The sequence below is a fragment of the Melampsora larici-populina genome (assembly GCF_000204055.1).
Source record: "Melampsora larici-populina 98AG31 unplaced genomic scaffold MELLAscaffold_42, whole genome shotgun sequence".
NCBI classification, from domain to species: Eukaryota; Fungi; Basidiomycota; class Pucciniomycetes; order Pucciniales; family Melampsoraceae; genus Melampsora; species Melampsora laricis-populina.
Window position 1 is genome coordinate 11,084 of NW_006768806.1, and position 22,163 is coordinate 33,246.

General features: G+C 41.1%; 4 protein-coding genes across 4 annotated transcripts; all 4 read left to right on the plus strand.

Moving 5' to 3' along the window:
• Positions 1-808: 808 nt before the first annotated feature.
• MELLADRAFT_110140 (uncharacterized protein) lies at positions 809-2,271 on the plus strand (the record flags this gene model as incomplete). The annotated part of the gene is made up of 3 exons (XM_007414223.1): positions 809-952; positions 1,005-1,035; positions 1,295-2,271. 3 exons carry the CDS (start codon positions 809-811, stop codon positions 2,269-2,271), a joined length of 1,152 nt encoding a protein of 383 aa, XP_007414285.1.
• Positions 2,272-6,290: 4,019 nt separating this feature from the next.
• On the plus strand, positions 6,291-7,121 carry MELLADRAFT_91367 (uncharacterized protein; the record flags this gene model as incomplete). Its single annotated transcript, XM_007414224.1, has 4 exons — positions 6,291-6,452; positions 6,592-6,742; positions 6,825-6,932; positions 7,006-7,121. 4 exons carry the CDS (start codon positions 6,291-6,293, stop codon positions 7,119-7,121), a joined length of 537 nt encoding a protein of 178 aa, XP_007414286.1.
• A 7,187-nt stretch (positions 7,122-14,308) lies between these two features.
• MELLADRAFT_66342 (uncharacterized protein) lies at positions 14,309-15,638 on the plus strand (the record flags this gene model as incomplete). The annotated part of the gene is made up of 4 exons (XM_007414225.1): positions 14,309-14,530; positions 15,110-15,290; positions 15,365-15,439; positions 15,502-15,638. 4 exons carry the CDS (start codon positions 14,309-14,311, stop codon positions 15,636-15,638), a joined length of 615 nt encoding a protein of 204 aa, XP_007414287.1.
• Positions 15,639-16,968: 1,330 nt separating this feature from the next.
• On the plus strand, positions 16,969-17,376 carry MELLADRAFT_110143 (uncharacterized protein; the record flags this gene model as incomplete). Its single annotated transcript, XM_007414226.1, has 1 exon — positions 16,969-17,376. One exon carries the CDS (start codon positions 16,969-16,971, stop codon positions 17,374-17,376), a length of 408 nt encoding a protein of 135 aa, XP_007414288.1.
• Between the last annotated feature and the right edge of the window lie 4,787 nt (positions 17,377-22,163).

Below are 22,163 nucleotides of genomic sequence, written 5' to 3' on the forward strand. Positions count from 1 at the left end.
ATCACATCCATCCTTACAATACTTGCTATTACACCTTACTCCGCACAAATCTTGACTACATAAAGGTCAGTGCTTTCTTCATCTTCCCCTTAGTATTACATCCCTATTAAAGCTTCCTCTTTTCAAATAGCTATCCGTTCGATCGATTCATCATTCTCAGAAGACCAAGACCTCTAGACCTTACTTAATAAAAGCAAAGGTCAGCCTTATTTCTCTATATATACTACTTCTTCAGACTTGTACCAATCTCTCTTTTCTGATACTTACCTAAATCCTTACTTCAACTCCTGATATGATAAATGTAGACAGGTACTATCCTAATTTCTCAAGACCTCAACGTCAAAATTCTTCCTCTCAATTGAAATTTCCTCCTACGCTCAAGCTCCATCTCGAATCGAACCTTCAGATCTACTGTGATCTTATCTAACTACTCTATAAGTTTAATCAAACTTAATAAGTAAGTTAAACTGATTCCATTCCTTCGATTCAACTATCTAATGACCTGGAATGCTAACAATTCTATCTATTTATGTTAGGTTCTCGATGGCAGTCACACCTAATGCCAAGAAGGACTTGGTCCATTGACCTCAATCAACCTCCTCGAAGAAGAGTAAACCCTACAAGGCTCCACCTTCACGCCGTCAGTCTCAAGGTCAAACCAGACCTCCCTCACGACTTTCTCTCACTACATCGTCCACCAATACCCTCATAGCCACTCAGCCCTCCAACAACACGAGCATGGAGTTAGATGAGGACAGCCTTCCCTCTCAAAACAAACAACCTGCTGCTCAACACAACATCAAACCCAATGAATTCCGACAATAAGGGCAAGAACAAAAGACCTGCTGACAATGAGCCCGATTCCGAGAAGTCATCGGACGACAAAGGATCCGACGACAATGATCCTATTGAAGATGCTACAATCCTCAAGAGCACTACGGTCCTTCCTCAAGTTCTTGATAAGATGAAGGCTGTTGATCACTGGTGGTAAAGTTGTGGATCAGACAACTCTAGAAGTGTCTACCATGGCCTATCGTAAGCTACCCTCCTCTTATTTGATTCTCTCATATAGATAAATTACTAACTTAGAGACTTTCAATTATCTTTTCTCTACATTATCCTTATCATCTCCCCGATAATCAACATCATCAAATACCATCTTTATTCGATCGATTGCCTCTCTACCTCAACTCCTTTCTATTTTCCACTTAAAAAACTTATCATCTCAATTAATCTCATATTTAATTACATGATCATCTTCTCACCTCAATCTCTATCAATCTTATCAAACCAGCCCCACCAGGTTCTTTGACTCTATTCACGGTCAATCCCTTATTGAACTCGGCCCCATTCGAATTCGCCTCAACCTCTGATCTCCCTTATGAGCTTCAGTTATGGTGGCAACTATACCACCATCGTCACGTCACCGTTAAAGACACAGATCTCTGGGCTATGGTCACTCTCATCAGCCAACAAACCAAGTCCAACCTTTATGAACTGGTCAAGAAGGTACTCAATCATTCTATTAACTATGTAGAGCTTATTATTGGACCTGGAGCCTCGAAATTCTTTCTCATCCGCTTCAAAGGCACTCGGGCTAAGGAACTTCTTCAAAAAGATAACCGTCACGATCGAGGTGTCTTTGTTTCTTTCTTAGGGTCTCACAAACCTACTTCTTTACTCATCTTCGACTTAGAACCGATTGCACCTACTACTCCTACTATGTCAAGCTTATTAGTGACTATGCATGGTCTCCCTTTCCCTTTACACACTCATCAAATATGTGATACGGTCTGGGGTTCAATTGCTGCAGTTACGAAAAATCACCCTCTTAAACTCACTGGTGTTCGAGAGCTCAGCAAGAAGCCTATCTTTGCTCATGGAGGTGGACGTGTCTTCGAGATCCACTTCGAACAAGCCATGGCTGTTAAATGGCTCAAGTTGTTATCTCGACCCAACAAGTACATTGACATGTTTGGTTGGGATTCAAAAGGAGCTGAGACTGATGAACGATACAACCTTCAAATCAGATTCATTCCTACCTGCTCTCAATGTGGCACAAGCTCATATGATGGAGCTCATCTCCTGGCCTGTCCCTTTGTCAAGATACGTGATTTGATCAGCAAAGCCCTCGGACGTGACTTAGGACCTCGTCAAAAGCCTCTTTTGTTTGATGACACTGAAACTACTACACCAGTCGCATCAACTTCAACCTCAACCTCTACCAACAAACCTGTTAGGAAGATTGGTAACTTTACTGTTAGAGACTGATCAAGCTCTTTTTTAATCTTTTCAAAGTAAGTCTCTTTGTTTCCCCTACTCGATAGAGTGTATATTGATCACTTTACTAACACTAATGATTTCTCTATGTGTTATAGAATAAAAACTCTTCCTTTTCTTTTATTAAAAAAGTAAGTTACCAATCCACTAAGAGTTGTTCTCCTCTTAAAAACATGATCACTAACAATCATGATCTTCTCTTTGTCTGATTCAGAGTCTTGAAGACTTCTACTTGCTTTCTTATCTTAATGTGGAACATTAAGATGAATAAGAAGATCAAATGTTTAAAATTGAATACATGAATGACTCGGAGGTAAATCTCATGTTTACTAAACCTATATCCCCTCTCTTGTTTTACTTAAAAAGAAAATATACAAAAATACAATGTTGTTTCAAAATTAAAAACTACTAAACTACAAAAACATATCAATACCTTTGTAAAAGAACCTGTCTGTTGTCTTCTAAGAAATAAATCCCCACTCTTGTCTTATAAAAAAACCCTGACCAAAAAAGTACTTGAAGTTCTTCCTTGAAAGAAGAGATACCACTGTGAGAAAAGAAATACTCAAAGTATATGATCCTTTAAGACTTTCATCTTTACCCGAGACTTAAGTCATTAAACTTGAGTTCACACTTAATGACACCCATATGAAGAGTGTCTTAATTATTTTTGCTAGAAAGACAAAAAACTCACATCTTAAACACCACAAGAGTTGCAGAAAGGAAAATCTACTAGAAAACGGGGTAGGAGAATTTTACACAGGGTGCTTTACACCGCCCAACCCTGTGTAAACTCGACCCTGTGTAAAAATCGAAGTTAGGGCCTTTTTGTTGAATTTTATACTTATATTTTTTTTTTTTGGTCCGTGTAAGAAAACTCAGTGTAATGATGTTGGTGTAAAATTACGGAACCCGGGCGATACATGTAATTTTACACCGTGGCTTTGACACATAAAGTTACAGTGTAGATGGTTACAGTGTAATAATCCGGGACCGTCCGGCAAGTTTGAATTTTACACGGGGTCCCTTTACACTGACCCCGCTCTGTGTGGAACTGGCCTGTGGTAAATTACCACAGAACCTTTGAAATTATAATTTTACACCATATCCTTTACACCGCACAGCTGCATAGCCCTTCAACGAACAATCCCATGACAACATCCAAACAACACATACCTCAACATATGAGAAGACCAAATATGCAAAGCATACCCACATCTCCGTGAGCCGGAGATTGGATGAATATTGGGATCAATCTGATCCCAATTCGGACCATAAAGGCTGGAGTCAAAAAGACTCTAGAAATTCCAACGCCATATCGGCTAAGACCCTTATTCTCGCTATATATTTTGAAATTGTTTGAAGATTGTTCGAATCAATCAACTGATACGAATCCCAAGATGGGAGACGCCACATCCCACTATGATGGCGACCTTGCAACAGTGGAATTTCCACGGAATACACCTCGAAATCACTCGTCCAGCTTTTCATTTGACAATGAACTGGATGAGTGTGTGTCCAAGTCTTCCTCTTGCGACAAAGAAAAAGTATTCAGTACTTTGTGTGATTCTGTCCCCCGTCAAAAGTGTTATTCCTTAACATCTTTTAACGGTGATCAAGAAGACCTTTACATTCCATCTTCACCTCCGGCCACCATGAGCATTACTTCATCTCCGATTAAAGTCGAAGCAGCTACCGAGAAACCTACGCGGCCAGACCTACATCAAGTCCGTCCGAATCTCCGACTACCTACTGACAAAGGTTTGTACAAAACCTTTGTTGATCACGGTTCCAAAGTAGATGAGGAAAACTATCATCTTTATCCAAACGGCAACACTGTCTATGTCAACGACCCCGAGCATCCTGCCCGGAATTTCCGTTTTATTGCTTGGACCCACACCATGCGAACGGAAACGACCAAGAAAAAAGAGTGGATAATCAGGCAATACTACTGTTTGGGAGTTATAAAATGTACCAACAAGAAATGCCACCTTGCTGCTTCACCTCCAACGTTTCCAAAAAAAACTTGCTGTAGATACGTGAGTCTGCATCTAAGACTCAGTCAAGCTGGTACTTTTGGTGGTAATCATGACTTTCTGATCCTGATTATGATCACGGACAGACTCAAACCCTGTCCTGTCTCTTCCTGCAAAGGATTTCGAAATCATGTCACATGCAATGCTACTTGTCGAGTAGATGTTGAGTTAGACTCAAACGAAGAGGAGGGTTGGGGTTTACTTCGACATCAAGGCACTCATTATCATGAATGGCCCGAGTCCAAGAAGGCGGATCCAATATCTAAAGATAAGCTGAAAGAAAGTGTGATCAGCAACCCCAAGACCGGACCTTTAGCATTGAAGGTATGAGTTCATTCCTTCACATATTTTTTCGAATAAACATGTAATAAATGACCTCTTTGTTTACACAATCTACCATCAGGTTGGACGCGCGCATGTGGGGTCAGAACCGATCAAATCAGTCACGGATATTCATCCTTCTTTTGGCCACGCTGATCGTCTAGGCTACCTTCGACGTGATTTTCTAGCCCAGGCCGGTATAATGACCAACACCCAAGACCCCAAAGCAGGTGATAAGTGGCTCTGTACCATGATGGATTGGTCACGGTGAGCAACATCAAACTTTCTCGTAAAGAAAGTTTGATATAGCCTAATGCTTTGATAATCATAAATCTAAAGGCACAACCCAGTTTCTTGGCAAAAGTGGATAAAACCCCTTAAGCCCTTAACAAGCTGTACACCTAAGACTCCAACCCTCTTAGGCTCAGCTGTTCCCGACCCCACCTCTCTTAATGGCCTGTCAAACCACTGTAATCCACCAAATCAAACCCAATCAAGTCCCAGAAGATGTTCATCACGAGTTAAAAACCAATCCAAAGTCAATCAGAATCAAATCTAAATTCAGATGAAGAAGAAGAAAACATACCTTCTTCACCTTCTTCACCTTCATCAGATCATCATCGAAAGAAATGTATTCCCGATGGATTTCAAGATTGATCGTTACCTCATTTCCATAAACACTACACAAAATGTCATCTTTACCGGGCGGTAAAGAAAACTACTGACATAGAAAAGTCCTGAGGCAACAGGAAAAGAGCTAAAAATCTGAAAAAATATGCACCTTGTTCCTAGACGTTGGGGCGTCATGATGAGAATTTTTTTGTATTTTACACACAGATATTGGTTAATGTACTAACAATAAAGGCTGAGAATCATCAAAAACCCACCTGTAACAATACCTGAAATTTGGCCCTTGACTTCGAAGACAGGATTTTGGAATCTTCAAACATCAATAACTTTTTCAGTTCAGAATCAAATCACTCAATTTGAAGTGCATCAAAAAGGTGAGCCTTTCCTCTACATTTTTCATTGAGACATCACATCTGTAGCTGGTCTAAAAAAGATCCTACAGAGCTATTCATGCAGAACTGTTTGAACATATGTAGAGTGTTTAAATGACTAGATAGCACCTTACTAACATTATGAAGTGTGAAGGAGAATAGTTCAGCTTTTGAATGAACCAAAAATCGAGTTATTTGGAGCAGAATTGCAAAAGTTATTGAAGTTTTTAGACCACAAAATATTGTCTTCACACTCATGACCCAAATTTCAGGTATTGTTATATGTGAGTTTTTGATGATTTTCAGCATTTATTGTTAGTACATAAACCAATATCTGCGTGTAAAATACAAAAAAATACTCATCATGACGCCCCAACATCTAGGAACAAGGTGCATATTTTTTCAGATTTTTAGCTCTCTTCCTGTTGCCTCAGGACTTTTCTATGTCAGTAGTTTTCTTTACCGCCCGGTAAAGATGACATTTGGTGTAGTGAAAAAAGCCAAGGAGCCACCCGCCAAAGGATTCGTTCGTAACAGTTTTCATTCAGGTCTTCGAGCCACAGAATTTCTCTTTCACGCCATCTCTGGAAGAGAAGGTCTGGTAGATACGGCGGTCAAAACTGCAGAGACAGGTTATATGCAACGTTGACTGATGAAAGCATTAGAAGATCTTTACACTCGGTATGACGACTCTGTGCGGAATTTGGTTGGAGGTGTGGTACAATTCACATACGGTGATGACAGATTAGATCCAACGTATCTTGAAGGAGATGGAGAACCGGTTGAATTCGCTCAAACATGGCGTCATTCCAAGGTATCAAATTATTTTCCGCATTGAATTCGGTCCATTATCTTCTGACATCTTGCAATCACAGGCCACTATCTCACATCTTGACGGTCGAGGTTTATATCCATATGAGATTGTACAAACAGTGGCCAATTGACTTGCTGAGCCTCGGTTCGCCAAAGCTTGTACAACCCAATTCACAGATTCAGTTTTGAATTTCATTACCAACTCAGTAGCCAAACAAGCAGCTACTTATCGAGCGAGTTATGGAATGTATGATTGGGATGAGGAGACTGATCTATCAGCTGGAGTTACCGGTAAGTGTTTCTATGGTTGGTCTGTTTTGTTTATTTGCTCGCATCTTGATCATTTTTGTATGGTTGATTGTGGTGGCTTCAGATGCAAGTGAGAAGATAGTTGCAAACAAGACACAGGTGACACTCAAGCAAATCGATACCTTCCTAGACTATTGTTGGGTCAAATACGTCAAGGCAAAATTGGAGCCTGGTAAGTACTTTGTGCGAGGTAGTCTCCATGTGGAGCCGTCTAAACTGACGGTCTTGGTTTTACATACATATAGGCACAGCAGTTGGTGCAGTTGGTGCACAATCCATTGAAGAACCAGGAACACAGATGACTTTGAAGACTTTCCATTTTGCTGGTGTTGCTTCTTCAAGAAAAGAAAAGTTCAGTTAGTAATATGTAAAGAAAAAAGACATTAGAAACAACTTACAATCATGAATTAAAGTCGGTCAAAAGTTCAGTCAATCGAGTTTAGGAGAACAATTTAAACCAACAAAATCGAGTAAATTGAAATAGCTTGATTTTAGAAATTTGAAGTCAGTCGAGATTGAATGGATCAATCTAGAAAGAGAAGAGAAAACGTTGAAATGAAATAAAGTAAACAAAATCATTTTTAAGAGCATCCACTATGGGTGCGGTAACCAAGTGATTTATCGTAACTTTAACGCTAAATTATACACAGGTCCGCTATGGACCTGTTTTAGACTTGCGGTCCGTACGACTGCATCAAATCTTGCTCTCCGTGTGTTCAAATCTACGCAAGCCTACGGCTTGATTTATCGTAGGAAATCAAGTCAAAACTACTGTTCCCAAAACTTCAAACTGCATATGAAACTTCATTTCTCAAACTTCAAACATCAAAACCTCACTTTTGAACTTCAAATTTCAAACTTCATCCTCAAATCTCAACTTCGAGATATCACATCTCGGAACATTGCACTTTGAATTGAATCGATTTCAATCACAACATCACCCTATATCTTAATCTTTTGCGAGACACCTTAAGAATTGAGGTGCACAATAGTCAATTGCTGAGTAGGCTGAGCTCGAGCTCAATCTGTTTGGAATTGAGTCTGAAATGGTGAAGGTGGTGTGTGAAGCCTATAAAACAAGATTTCTAGACAAGTTGCTCAAATTCTTGATGTTCCTCATCATTGTGGTTTGAAGACTTCAAAAGACAGTCGATGTGTCTCTTCAAGGAACTTGTAGTGGGCATCTGATGGATGGTTTTTCGGATGGGATTTGTGAGAAAGATATGATAAATCATCGCAAAATCAAACCACTGTGGATCTGGTTGATTCACAGTGATTTATCGTAGTTAAATCAGACATTACATCAATCCGTAGTGGATTTCATGCGGTTACCAACTTAGGTAAAACACGCGTGATTAAATTTCGCGGTCAGGAACGCAAAACTTACGATAAATCACCATCATGATAGTGGATGCTCTAATAGACTCAAATAGATAAATCAAATCGAGAAGAACAATTAGTCAACCAAACAATCAAAATAAGAAAATGAGAAGGAAAGAAGAGAACTTACGATTTGAAATCAAATCAATTGATCGGACGCAATCCAACAGCAAAGATGATTTCACTTTAAAATCAAATCATTTGACACAAATCAATAAACCTGAAAATCAAAAAAAGAAATCAGATAAAGAAAGAATCAAAATTGGAAAATCAAACTGATTGATCTAAATTAGTAAAAGAGTCAAGTTAGAAAATTAAATTAGCCAAAACAACTTGATCAAACCAGTTTAAAAATACAAAATCAAATGAGAATGGGAGAAGAAAGGAGACACTTACATCATATTTGATTTGAAAAGCCAAATTTAAAGGACTGCTGATGTAACATGATAGGAGTTGGAAATAACAAAGGAATTGGTTAGGAGGTGAAGTTGAAAGGGTATAAAGAGCAGGATTGTTGGGATTTCTTTTTTCTTCTTTTGATTCATCTATTGGTGTGGCTGTGTGCGTGCTTGTGTGTTTCAAAGTTTTTGTCTGTTTATTAGTGTGTTAGTGTTTTCTTAGAAGTGTGATCTCAATTTAAAGTGTTAACCCTTATAAGGGCAGTGTCATTATTTTATTGCCAGTGTTAAAGTTTGATATTGGGAAATTTCCAAGTGTGAATCACATTTAAAGAGTGTTCTTTATTGTTCCATCTCCAGTTGAAAATACCTTCTTAGTCTATGAGTGCACAGATTATTAGCGGTTGTATCTTTTTAGTAGACTGCAGAAGGTCAATCAAATTCCTACCCATCATTAACCTCCTCTATTAAAAAGCTCTTCTATATTTTTAATATTTTTTTAGTTCTCTTGAAATATTCTTAGTGTTGGAACCTTTTGGAAGAAAGTTGATTGTGAAGCATTATCAATTCCTGGTACTTTTTTGTATAGGGAAGACAAGGATGATGTGACACAGTATTTATAGATTGATAAAACACACTACCTGATCTCAAGTCAATCTGAGATCTCTACAACCACTTCAGTCCATGTTTGGAATGAAAAAGGTTTGATTAATTACTCTTCAATACACTTTTTTTCTCAAAGACTGAATTCCCAATAACCATCATTTGTAGCAGAACAAATCCAATTGAGGGAGATGAATAATCAAAAGCAAAAGAGAGAGCCAATGATGAGAAACATGATGAGGAATCAAAGATTGAAGATGAGGAAGATGAGGAAGACAGCTCTTCTACTCCTTCTGCCCCCAGAAACAAGATAGTAAAGAAAGAGTTATGTGATCAAATGAACACAATAGGACATGTTTGGACCAAGTTTGATATCAAGGTTTTTTCCTTTCAGAAACCAATTGTAAATTGCTTTTGGGGTTACTTTGGAATAAAGAGGCAAATGAGGTTTCAGATGCAGATTAAATTACTTTCCAGAAAGGAATTTGTGGCCAAACTGAGGCTCCTTCATCTTGCAGTCACTTTCAAGTCAGTCTGAAAATCCTCTAGGTTCATGTGTGTTCACAAAGCTGATCTCAACTTCATATCTATGAAAAACAATAGGAAGTTGTTTGACCCACATTCCATGGATCGATTTTCTTCCCTTATACCTTGCTGGCCAGTTTTGAAACCAAGACTAATGCACAACTTGATTCTGTTTGATCAGTTTTTTTGAAAATTTTTGGTCACCAAAGAACATTCACTTGACTCCATTCCAAAATGGTTTGATTGGATCAAAGTGGGCATTGATGCAGATGATTTACCAATGAACATGGGATGTTAGATTTTACACAGTCCTGGCAAATTTGTATGTATAGACTGAAATTTGGTGATGTTTATGGCTTTTCATATGTATGTATGAGAGCCCCTGACAATACCCGAACCGCTCCGCTCAAAATAGTGGTTTCGGAGCGGTTTTGGCACCCGCTATAGCCTCCGTGGTCTATAGCGGTGCCCGCGCACCGAACTCACGAGCCGGATTTTTCCGTAGCAGATTGACCGCTGCGAAATGGATAGGGGCCTTGGGCTCTCCGCTATATAGCGGACACCAACCACAGGGGAAAAAATAAAAGCTCACATAGATGTGAGCAGAGGGTACCTTCCTGATAACTCCAAAAATGTTTCAATTTCCTTCAGATTCCTTCAATTTACCATTTTGGTGGTGCCAAAGTGCTCAGCCTGTAATACTTAGGTATTGCTTGAGTTTGCTCAAGCGTGCTCATCTTCATCTTGGATGAGCATCTCTTGAGCATGGATCATCCATTGGATGAGTGCTCAGGACCCAGCTGACACATCACTGTATACTCAGAATCACCTTCTGGGTAAAGTATTGGTTTTCTAATACTTTACTCGATACGGTATTGAAATCAACGATACCATCCCAAGGACCTGGAAGTAAAGTATCAGTCAGACCGATACTAAGTATCGAGATACTTATACTGCAAAAAAAGTTACTTTACCGTTACTTTACTGTAAACAGTTAAGTAACTGTGGCAGCGTTGATACAAATCAGGAGGATCCAAATGATGTCACTGAGTATTGGCTGAGGGGCTGCTCAGCTATTCATCAGTGGCATTCCTGGGATTGGAAGTATCCAAAAGATGTCACTCAGTATTGGCTGAGGGGATGCTCAGTTCAGTGCAGCAGCTCAGCTAGTCCTCAGTAATATTCCTGGGATCAGGAGGATCCAAAGGATGTCACTGAGTATTGGCTGAGGGGCTGCTCAGCTGTTCCTCAGTGGCATTCCTGGGATCAGAAGTATCCAAAGGATGTCATTGAGTATTGGCTGAGGGGCTGCACAGTTCAACTCAGCTGCTCACCTAGTCCTCAGTGCCATTCCTGGGATCAGAATTATCCAAAGGGATGGTTCCCTTTGTGTTTTTCACATTTGGTTGGGTCTCTCACCGCTCAATCACATTTGGTCACTTGACTGTGCAGGCTGAGCATTGGAGGGCCCAAGATGACCTGAGCAGATGAGCTAGCCCTCCCTCAGGCTTCTTGGTTGAGGGATAAAGCCTGAGGAAGGCCTAACTCATCTGCTCAGGACATGCTGACCATTTGATCAGATGATGAGCTGAAAGAAAACTGGAGGAAAATTGGAAGAAATTTGGAAACAAGCTGGAAACAATCTTGGAGAAACCTCCAAACTTTCTCTGCTCACATCTATGTGAGCTTCTATTTTTCCCCCTGTGAACCACGATGAACATCCGGAATGGCTAATTGTCTGTTGTTTACCTTTTCATATGAATTTCATCCTGATTTCTGGAAACTGACTGTTGCTTTTCAAGACTAATGCATACAAAACAGTCAGGTGATCTGTGTATGATGGAGAACAACTAACGATTGTAGCTCAAAGTCTTTACAAGCTCGAACCAAACCAAATTCTGCAAGAAAGATTATCTCAAATTTGTGCTACAGGCTAACTGGCGGGCATTGTTCAAAGACAGCATACTTTCCACTTCAGCTCACATCCAACGACTAAGGAGATCAATTTTGAAGGCTTGGAATGGGCTCTCAAAAGAAAAACAAAAGGGAAAGTTTCAATCAAAAGTAAATGACATCAATCATCAATCTTCAATTTCTAATCCATTATCCAAAAGTTTACCATCTGAGGTATTTGGTTGTTTTTTTTATTTCTTTCAACTAACTACAAAATCACTTCTTCATATTTCCCTTTCTTGATTGTCTCTCTTTTGATTTTTGGGTTAGCTTATCGATTGGATTCTAATCCAACGGTGTGGTGAGATCGAAGGAGAAGTCTTGAATGAACTCTCTTGTCAAAGTTCTCCGTCGGATTCGATCGATTGGGGGGAATTGGTGCAATGTAGGATTAAACTTCGACAAACTCTGGCTTCTACTCAAGATGATTTACTTTGTACAAGATTGGTAAAGGATTTGATCTTGTAATCACATGATATTATCATCTTGACTGGCTGTTTTTGGAATGTTTTGGATCTGCATCTTTAGTCAAAGAATCATCCTGGAAGAGAAAAGGTGATGGAACTTTATCAAGATGTTTTTGATTTACTCAACTCATCCTGCTCATCATCATCATCAAGTCACATCTTGAGTTTTTTTATTACACATGTTTTTCTTTTTTCTCATGCTTTTCCTTTTCTAAGACACTATATCTACTCTTCCACCTGTCCCTGCCCTATAGGCTTGGTCACGTACACATAGATTTGAAATATTTTTTTTGCTTTGCTTGTACATCATCAGCGCGAAAATGTGCTATAGAGCAAAAAATAGCGATTTCTTCGCTCCGAAACATCGCAAGGTTTTTTTTCTTTAGAAATAGCGATCTTGAGCGGAGCGATTCATAGCGCCCACTCCGATACAATATGAAAATGGTCCAAATTCCATAGCGTATCGGAGCGGTTCGGGTATTGCCCCTGAAACCCTGCACAGAACACCAGATGGCGGCGCCCGCCGCCTAATTTGCTAGTACCTACAGGAAAGGCCTGAATGTTATTTCTTCATCTGTGGCCGGACATGATGCTCACATAAGTTTCCAGACAAAATGGATGTCGGAAGTTTCAATTGAACCAGACGAGAAATCCAACACGTATACGGGGGGTCTTCTATCAGACGTGACTTATTGTTTTTTTAAAAATGGTTACTTATTGACCACTTCAAAGTACTGTGAAACTTTAAAACAATGGGTACCTGTGCTATTTTCATGGCTCGGCGGACTGTTTGCGGAACACTACAAGATCCATTTCAAAAATCTACTACAACAGATTCAAAATACTGATATGTCCGAAAAGAACAAGGGGATGATGGTTGAACAAGTAGTGGATTTTTCTCTAGCTCAGAAAATCGGCTTTCAGGACGCGTACATGGAGGTCTTTAATTGCCACGATAAAAATGTAGCGTTATCTAAATTGCATGGATGTAGATGGCACTTCCATCAGTCTGTCACTCGAATTCAGAAAAATCGTAAGATTGTCAACTTGAGGCAGGTGGTGAGTCAATCTTCTGTGACGATTTCTCATCAACACAGATTTATCATCATATCTGACGAATTCCTTGTGGAATTTATACTCTAATGTACTTTCCAAACAGGGCACCTGGGAGAAGAAATGTAAGGAATTACTTCTCCCAGACGGACCCGGTTTACCAGACCTTAATGCAAGGTTTGACAAATTACGCCGGCTGTTCCCTCTAGCCAAAACATGGCTAGATTGGTGGGGGGCTGCCGACATCCAAGCAATGTTATTTCCCGCTCGAAAGCGGATGCCGGAAGACGATCCTCCCTTGCCCGGCAAAGATAACGACGACGAAGAACTTGCTCCTTGAAGACGTCCGGACTTGCCTATGACTACGAATGGACAAGAGTCCATGCATCGTGTCTATTACATCCTGTGGTAAGTTTTCTTTCAAAATATATAATTTCTTCTCTCCGATTTGATCTGATCCTTTTAGAAAAAAATAGCTGATGCCAGTGGTTACTTTCACACTCAGTGATGGCAAATGCAATGTGATACCTGGTATCATTCAGCTAATTGCGTTTGCCCAGTGCATGGAGAAGGATTACCATGCAGTTCAGAAGGGCATTTCGATCACGTATGGTGGCACCTCCCATGATACTTGGGAGGAAGTTGTAACCGCCTTAGGAATGGCACCGCCAACCAAACGGAAGTACACTCGCAACGACGGCCATGCACCTGACACTACCGACAAACTGCTCGACAAAAAGCATAGCAAACCCAAGAAATTAGGTCGACCTGTTGGATCCCAGAACGTCAACCAAAGTGCCATGACCACTTATCAATCTTACACCGCTGGGACGACGGCGGGTTCTTTGAACCGGTGTTGGCAGACTGCCACTCTCGAAAGCCTTTACGCCCTTTTTGGCCCCTCTTGGAGTCGATATGCAACGGTGAACAGCTCGAATTTGGTCAACGTACTCATGCGCCATTTCACAGCATGTTGCAACTTTGAAATTGCTGCGGATGGCTTTTCCCAAAGCATGGCACATTGGCAAAGGCTCATTCACAAGGCGGTCCAAGCCAGATCTATCTTGTATGCCAACGACGCCTTGTCTTCGGCTGATGGCTTTATGGAGCTATTATTAGAGACTGCTGCAGACAAAAAGTCTTCTTTGAGTCCTCTATTTGAATACACCATGAAGAAAACGGTCTCTTGTCTTTGCAATTCGAAACATATTCAAGTTACCAACCAACGTCGAGCAATCATCAGATTGATGAGTGACAGCTTCACAAATGCGAAAATTCCGTACGCCAACGTTCACAAGTTGATATCTACGTGGCTTTCGGAAGGTTTTACCAAAGAAGGGATATTGTGCCATCAATGTCACACCTCGGTGCCAAAAGTCTCCCGTGAAAACGTGAATCCAGTCATAAAAAATCCGTCATTTGTGCAAAACAACTTCACCATTGTCATTGATCCACAGTCGGCACCTCTTCATCTATACTTCTACTTGGACGGCGTAGCTGGAATGACGGCGGACGAGCGCAAAAGTTATCAAGGCAAAACCAACTGGCCGGCTCGAATGGTGCTTGGTGGGGTGGATTACATGATGGTTGCACATGGTTAATGGGCAGACTTTCATTATTATTGTAGGGTAATCAGGTCCATCGGCGGTATTCTGGGTGTATGGCACTTCGACGAGCGTGAAAATGGAGGTATCGCGCAGCTGGAAGGTACTGATGTCACCAGCATAGGTGGCTGTTCTCCTTCCACCAGCTGGATTTTCTACTCTCGGATGCCACGGGGTGATGAATTGGCCCATATTGAAAAATCTATTCGTGACCTAATGAAGGTATTTCCTAATAAGCACTCCACCATCCCCTTTTCCATGCCAACTTGCACATTTCATTTTGGAGGGGGACTCCCTGAAGAAAATCACGCTCAAGATCAAGAACCTTTGAATACATCTGATTTGAAAACATCGGACGACATCAAGGTGAAGGAAGCCAAGAAGGGAGTCAAGAAGGGGGTCAAGAAGAAAGAAGTTAAGAAGAAGGAAGTCAACAAGGAGGAAAATATTGAACTCGATGATTTTGAAGACCCAGCCGCGGCCGCCGTGAAAGTGGACATTGATAATGACGTCGCCACACTTGCACCTGCGAGAAAATCTAAACCAGGTAGAAAAAAAGCTTCTTTAGATATTGATGATCCAAACAGCTAACTGACGATTCCTTTTCTCTCTTTCCGACAGCAACGCCCAAAAAGCGTCAGGCCAAGTCACAGGCTTCCAAGGCCCCCGTTTCCAAGGACACAAAAGTTAAGAAAGGTGTGCATCCAATCCTCTGTAGTCACTTTGATTGTCTCAGCTGATTTGTTTTGGGTGTTCAGCAGAAGCACCTAAGAAAGCCAATTGGAAAGGCTGGGTGGTTCTTGAAGATGGGGATGACGAGCACGTCAAAGAAGATGATGTGGTGGTATCAGAGGGCGAGGAAAAACCCAGAACAAGGCGCCAGCGACGTGCATGATGTTTTTTTGCTTGTATCTTTCCTTCTGTTGCTATAAATAAACTTGATGCATACATGATGTGAACTGTCATTTGATATCAAGTGACAGCAAATGATTTTCTGTTTTTTTTCTGACTTGAAAGAAATGTTAAAATGTCGGTGTTATAGATTCTGCGAGACGGTGTAAAATTACACTTTCAATGCGTTAAAATTTATTTTACGCTGGCTGTGTTTACACAGGCCGCCTTGGTGTAAAGTGGACTCAGTGTAAAATTCTACTCTACGCGGCTAGTCTTGATTTTTACGCTGACATCTTTTACACCGTAACTTTTGGTGTAATAAGCTCAGTGTAAAATTCTAAGTATCAACCGGGTTCCGTACTTTTACACTGACCTCTTTACACCGATTCCTCTTACACGGGCAAAAAAAATGAAAATATGTATAAAATTCAAAAAGAGGGCCCTAACTTCGAATTTTACACTGGGTTGACTTTACACCGACTAACACGGTGTAAAGCACCCTGTGTAAAATTCCACCTCCCCCTAGAAAACCAAAATGTATTGAGAAGAATCAACTCATACAAAGATGGTAGAAAGGCTACATGAATGTTAATCTTTCCCTGAAGATATCCAAGTAAGATGAAGTGGATATTCAAGGCAAATCTCTTCCATCTCCAAGACAAAGATGGGGGTATGGATCAAGAAATTAGACCCACCAGAATAGATGGATTGTTTAAGATCAACAGAGACCATACCCAAAAACAAGTATAATCTTTGTATAAACCTTTTTAAACAAAAATACTTATAAAGATAGGTATGCTTTGTGGTAAAAGGCCCAGAAAGTCCAAAAAATGGGGGGTCAAGTAGGGGCTTCCCGTGAAAAACTCTTGACCAATTTATGACAAAGATTTATACAAAACTACAGGTTGAAAACACCTACAACTGTTTTTGGTTCAGAGAGACCTTACTCTTTATAGGTCGTGCATATAAGTTTGACACGTCCTAGAGCCACCTGAGAGGGCTTCAACTCTCAGGCTCACAATGCAACTATGATTAGCACACCCTCTAACATTAGTTGTCCGGGATTGGGTGAGACGAGCCCCGGCTCCCTGTCAGTTGTGGAGGGACTGAACTTGTATAATGAATTGCCTCCGCCAGATTTTGTTGATCCTCCTCAGGGCATATCTGGGACTAACGCTACTGAGAGGACTTGTACTCATTGTTCCCCTAAGGATGAGTGTCAAGTTAAAAAGGTTACTTTTGGGGTCTGTCCTCCTTTGGTCCACCAGGGAGAAGGCCTGTCATCTGCTACTGGCGGCGTTGGCTTGAACTCTACTAACAGAGAAAAGGCAATGTTAAGTAATCCTTGTAGACATGCTGTTACACCTACAACAGATAAAACTCCACTTAGACAATCACAGTCTATCACCCCTGGCCCTTCATTGAGCACAGCTAAAACATCAAGAACAGTAATCCTTGACACAAATACTGTAGCCGCAGAACAACCTGAAACATCAGGAAATGTGCACACCTACTTTGAAAAAGGTAAATGGAAAGCAAATCCTGTAAACTCAAATGTGCAGAACAACAACACATCCATCTCCAACTCAGAATTGGCAGACATCATTCAACGTAAAAGGTGTAATGGTGAAATGCTCACAAGACAAGAGTTATTTGCAAAACTCACATCTGATCGCAATACTATGGTTAAAAAAGTACAGCCCGCACAAACTTTGACTATAAGCAGGAACCGTCGGTGAACGATTCCCAAACCAAAACCTCCTCATTTTGAAGTTTTCACCATGGAAATAGACAATAATGAGATTGAGTTGGACTCCTGACCCAATGACACACCTATGGACATTGATCCCATAAAATCAAATCCAAAACTACCCTCATATGCAGATATAGTAAGAAAGAATACTACATCCTCTCAAACGCACAATACCAAGTGCCTGCAAAGTACTTCATCACTAACGTGCAATAAAGGCGTCAAGCAAGCTGAAATCAAATATAACCTCAAAAAGTCAGTAAAATTCACCCTCAACAACACTGGAAACTGCACCAGTGTTGACGTGTGGACAGTCATAAGACACAGACTGACCGAAGCCCAATGCAAGAAGGTTGTTGGCGTAATGAAGCGGAACAATCCATTCCAACAACCCGCCTTTGATATCTGTGTGTCACCAGATATTGCACCAGGGTTCATCAAGATGATGCAACTTACCCCAAGAGAACACCCATGTGGAGTACCTCGAATCTTTTGTCGCAGAACAAGACAACCCAAATGTGATGGACCTAACACCACAAACTGCTTTAACACAACCAAATGGCGTGTTAACTTATATAAGGCATACCGAGATGATGTCCCTGTATTTGCCACATCCATCCCCAAACCTCCCAAAGTGTCCTCAAAACCAACTGGGTACACCTCCCTCCTTGCATGGAATGCTAATGGCTTCAACAACAAAGCAACAATTCTTGCATCTCTAGCTAGTCAAGTAACAGCTGGAATAATTGTCATCGGGGAACACCATAGGACTAACCTCAAATACAAACCCAAACTAGATGGGTATCGGACATACTCACACCCAGCCGAACCCGGTTTTTTTGGCCTCTGTATGATGGTCCGTAATGATATAGGTGCTTATGAAAAGCCCACAAAAGACCCTAGAATACAACACCTAGTAGTCACACACCTTGAGCCAGATAGCCTATGGCACATCTTTGGCGTATACCTTCAGTCCGGATCCAAAAAAGGACAACACCGCACAACCCAACTTGAACCAGTTTGGGAAGAAATCAATGATCTCCTAGAAGAAGATCCCAACTGCAAAATTGCCGTTGGTGGCAATTTTAACATTCCTACAGACAAATTAGCAAAAGCTGCTTTGAGACAAACCGGCGGCCGTATGAGCATCAAACCCTGCTGCGGCTCAAACTTTACTCGTCTCCCCAAAAGAGGTAGATTCAATGATATTGATCATTGGTTAATCTCACCAGCATCACAAGACATTACTTGTAAAACCAAAGTGAGTCGACAGATGTCACTGAAATATGATGGTGCAAGTGATCACGCAGCCATAAGCATGAAGATTCAAAAGAAATTCAATAACCCTCCACCACCTAGTCTCAAATGGGACTTAAAAATACTCAAAGGACATGCAACTGATGTCCTCACAGACGGGGCATGGAAGACATTCCCCAAAACAGGTACTCTTGAAGAAAAGAGCATTGCATGGACATCTAATCTTGTAGAGTCCGCCTCAAAGTGGGGTGCCGCAAGATATGCAAAACCCCCACGTGCTGTTCACTTCCCACGGAACATAGCAAATCTCCTCAAGAATGCCAGAAAAACCAAGGCACTCTACCAAGACACATTGGGAAAGAAAACTCCTCTCAGTGAACTTACCAAATTAACCAACTATGCTGAAAAAGCTAGCAGACTTGCTAAAACAGCTATCAAAAAGTTTGAAAAAGATCAGGCCAAGAAAAAGGCTGAAAAAACCAATAAGCATCTTACAGATAATGAGATGCTTGACTTCCACGCGGCTATCAAAGCTGTACTTCCAGATCACCTTGGGAAGAAACAAAGTCACCCCATGCCCTGTAAGAACCAGGCCGGGGACCTATGTGTCACCAACAAAGACATTGCAAAAGCTGAGTTTGAACACTTCAGTACTCTATCTCACGACACCACTGGCGTATCACAAGACCCCTTATACTGGGTAAATCTCACATGTGATGACCCAAAACTTGAAGAACTACCAATTGGGGGACCTATAACCCCCCAAGACTTCCTACAAGCCTGCAGCAGGCTCAACAAAAATGCAGCGCGTGGGCATGACAATATTCCACCTGCAATCTTCAAAGAAATATTGAAACTAGAAAGAAGTCAACATATTGGCTCACACCCCCCAAAGTCAAAAGACAAAGACAAGGAACCACAGAAAAGACCAAACCTCTCTATACCCCACTACAACACTCCTGAAAATGGTAATAACGTTAAATCTTTAGTATCTCGAAATGAAGAAGACAGATATGCAGCGTGGGAATGGGCAGATAAGCCCCTTCCTAAACCTTGGAAAACAAGACCAGCCCGGTCATTAATAGAAACAGATCTTGGGCGCTTCTACGACCCATTAGACCACATCTACCACCCTGTCCCAATCAAAGATATGGATGGGGGTCTTGAGACACCTGCTGGAATCCAGGCTCTTGATATCCTAAACACAATGCTGGAAAAAGGAACACCAGCCCCAGGCGACTTTGAGAACATTGTCATCTCACTTAGCAAACCTGGAAAAGATCCAATACATCTATCTAACCAACGAGGAATAACACTTTCAACTGCTTTCCTCAAACTCATTATGACTATCCTGGAAGATAGGATGAGCTCAGAACTCAATGGGGCAAAATTCTTCACCCCAGACCAAGGAGGCTTTAGACGCCTTGAAGAAGGAATGGGACAATTCCTCTCACTCACTGAAGTTGTTCGCCCGAAGAGCCAACATTGACAAACCTACATATGTCTTGTATATTGACTTTCAAAAAGCATTCCCAAGTGTACCACACGAAGCGCTTTGGAAAAAACTCCGCCACTTAGGAATCCCGGAAAATATAATCACATTCCTAGACAATACCTACAAAGGAAGTACCTTCCGCATGAGAGTTGGTGATGAACTCTCCGACAAGTACCCTATGGAAATAGGGACCAAAGAAGGTTGCCCTCTCTCACCCCTTCTATTCATCATTTTTGTAAATGATCTTTTCCACAAATTACCCGGAGTCATAGTACCGGGTATAGGTGAAAACTACAACGACATAGGTAAGCTATATGCCGATGACGCTGCAGCCTTCTTTGACAACCTTGAAGACCTTGAAAGAGGTTGTCAACTTATCACAGAGTGGGTCAGTAAATGGCAAACACTCAAAATTGGACATGCCAAATTTGCGGTCGTAATGCACGGAGAAAAAGACCCTGAACTCCGCAAAGCTTTCTTGGACAAATACGGAGAACCAAGTAAATACACAGGTGACAACAAAGGTCACTTTACCCTAACAGATGGCAAAGTCTATGCCCAATCCTCTTACAAATACCTAGGCATTGACATAGGCGACAACCTTGGAGTAGGCTATGATGCAGAAATGGCCTACACAATCACACTAGCAAAGAAAGTACGACAAAAAGTTGCTCAATTTGCATGTATATTGAAAGATCCTCGCCGCACCCTTGCAGAAAAATCTTTCCTAATCAAAACGTACATTCTATCTGCCGCATTATATGGTGGAGAATGGATTGGGATGAATCAAACACAAACATCCATTGTACAAAAAGAAGTAGATCACGCACTCTACTTGACAATTGGCGAAAAGTGGGCATGCAAAACTATCTGCCCTGTCAGACTCTCATGGGAGCTTGGTGTCCCATCAGTTGCAGCAGCATGTGCAGCCGCCCGCTATCGCATCTACTCCAAATCTGCGTCAATGATGACTGATGCAAGTGATATCTTGTGCAATCCAACTCAAGGAGGTAAAAAGAAAACATGGACCTCCATCACCCGCTCTGAAACCTGTCGTGCATACACTGCAGTCTTCTCTCCTCCATCTAATATAAATGAAAACTCTGCGGAGAATCCAAAATCAATACTTGAAATTCCTGCCATGATCAAAAAAGGCTTACTAGCACAAGCCATTGAATACCCCAAGAAGATACCAACTACTTGGATCACTGCCCATGGGAATGATGAATCCCCGGAAAAAATTAAAAATGAGATACTCGCCGTAAAAGCATATCAATGGGCAAAAGCACTCACACCCGCTAAACTTCAAGGTCCAACTGAACAAATGGATTATGAAAAACATCAATACGGCTTAACTCAAAACTTTCAAAAAGCCGCTCTAAGGTACCCATACCTAAAAGATGGTGTACTGCTACTAGTGAAGGCAAGATTGGGAATACTTCCTCTTGCAAAAACCCGATATGAAGCCCTTGAAAAATCAAATACACTAAGGGCAGAAGCATCATTGCTAGATCCAACTACATGTCCCCTTTGTCGTAAGAAAAGACGAATGGGTAACACCATGAAAGATGAAAACGAACTATCTCACATCTTTCTCTGCTGTAAAGCTCTTAAAGAATATCAAAAAGAACATCTTAGGGACATTGTGAAAAAACTTCGTAAGTGTAAAGAAGTTAAAACTTTAGGTGAAATCAATCAGAGAGATATGAAGATAACCAACTACTTGATGGGCGGGTATTGTTCCGCCTACGGGCCTATCGTGGGAAGTCTGAAAGATATACTACAGGACATGAACTCATCTGAAAGATTCATGTTTCTGTGGCAACACGGGTATGGCAACATAACCGGTATTCAGCCGGAATGTATGGAGTTGTATGGATTTGTCCCCGTAGCACGATTCTTGAGATCAGCTTTTGGTTTGTACCAGAAGGCGATTGATAGTTTCTATCAGTCTACACCAATTGCAAACACATTGGTAGACATGTAGTCACATATTGTACTCATGTTGTGTCCTCTGTGATTAT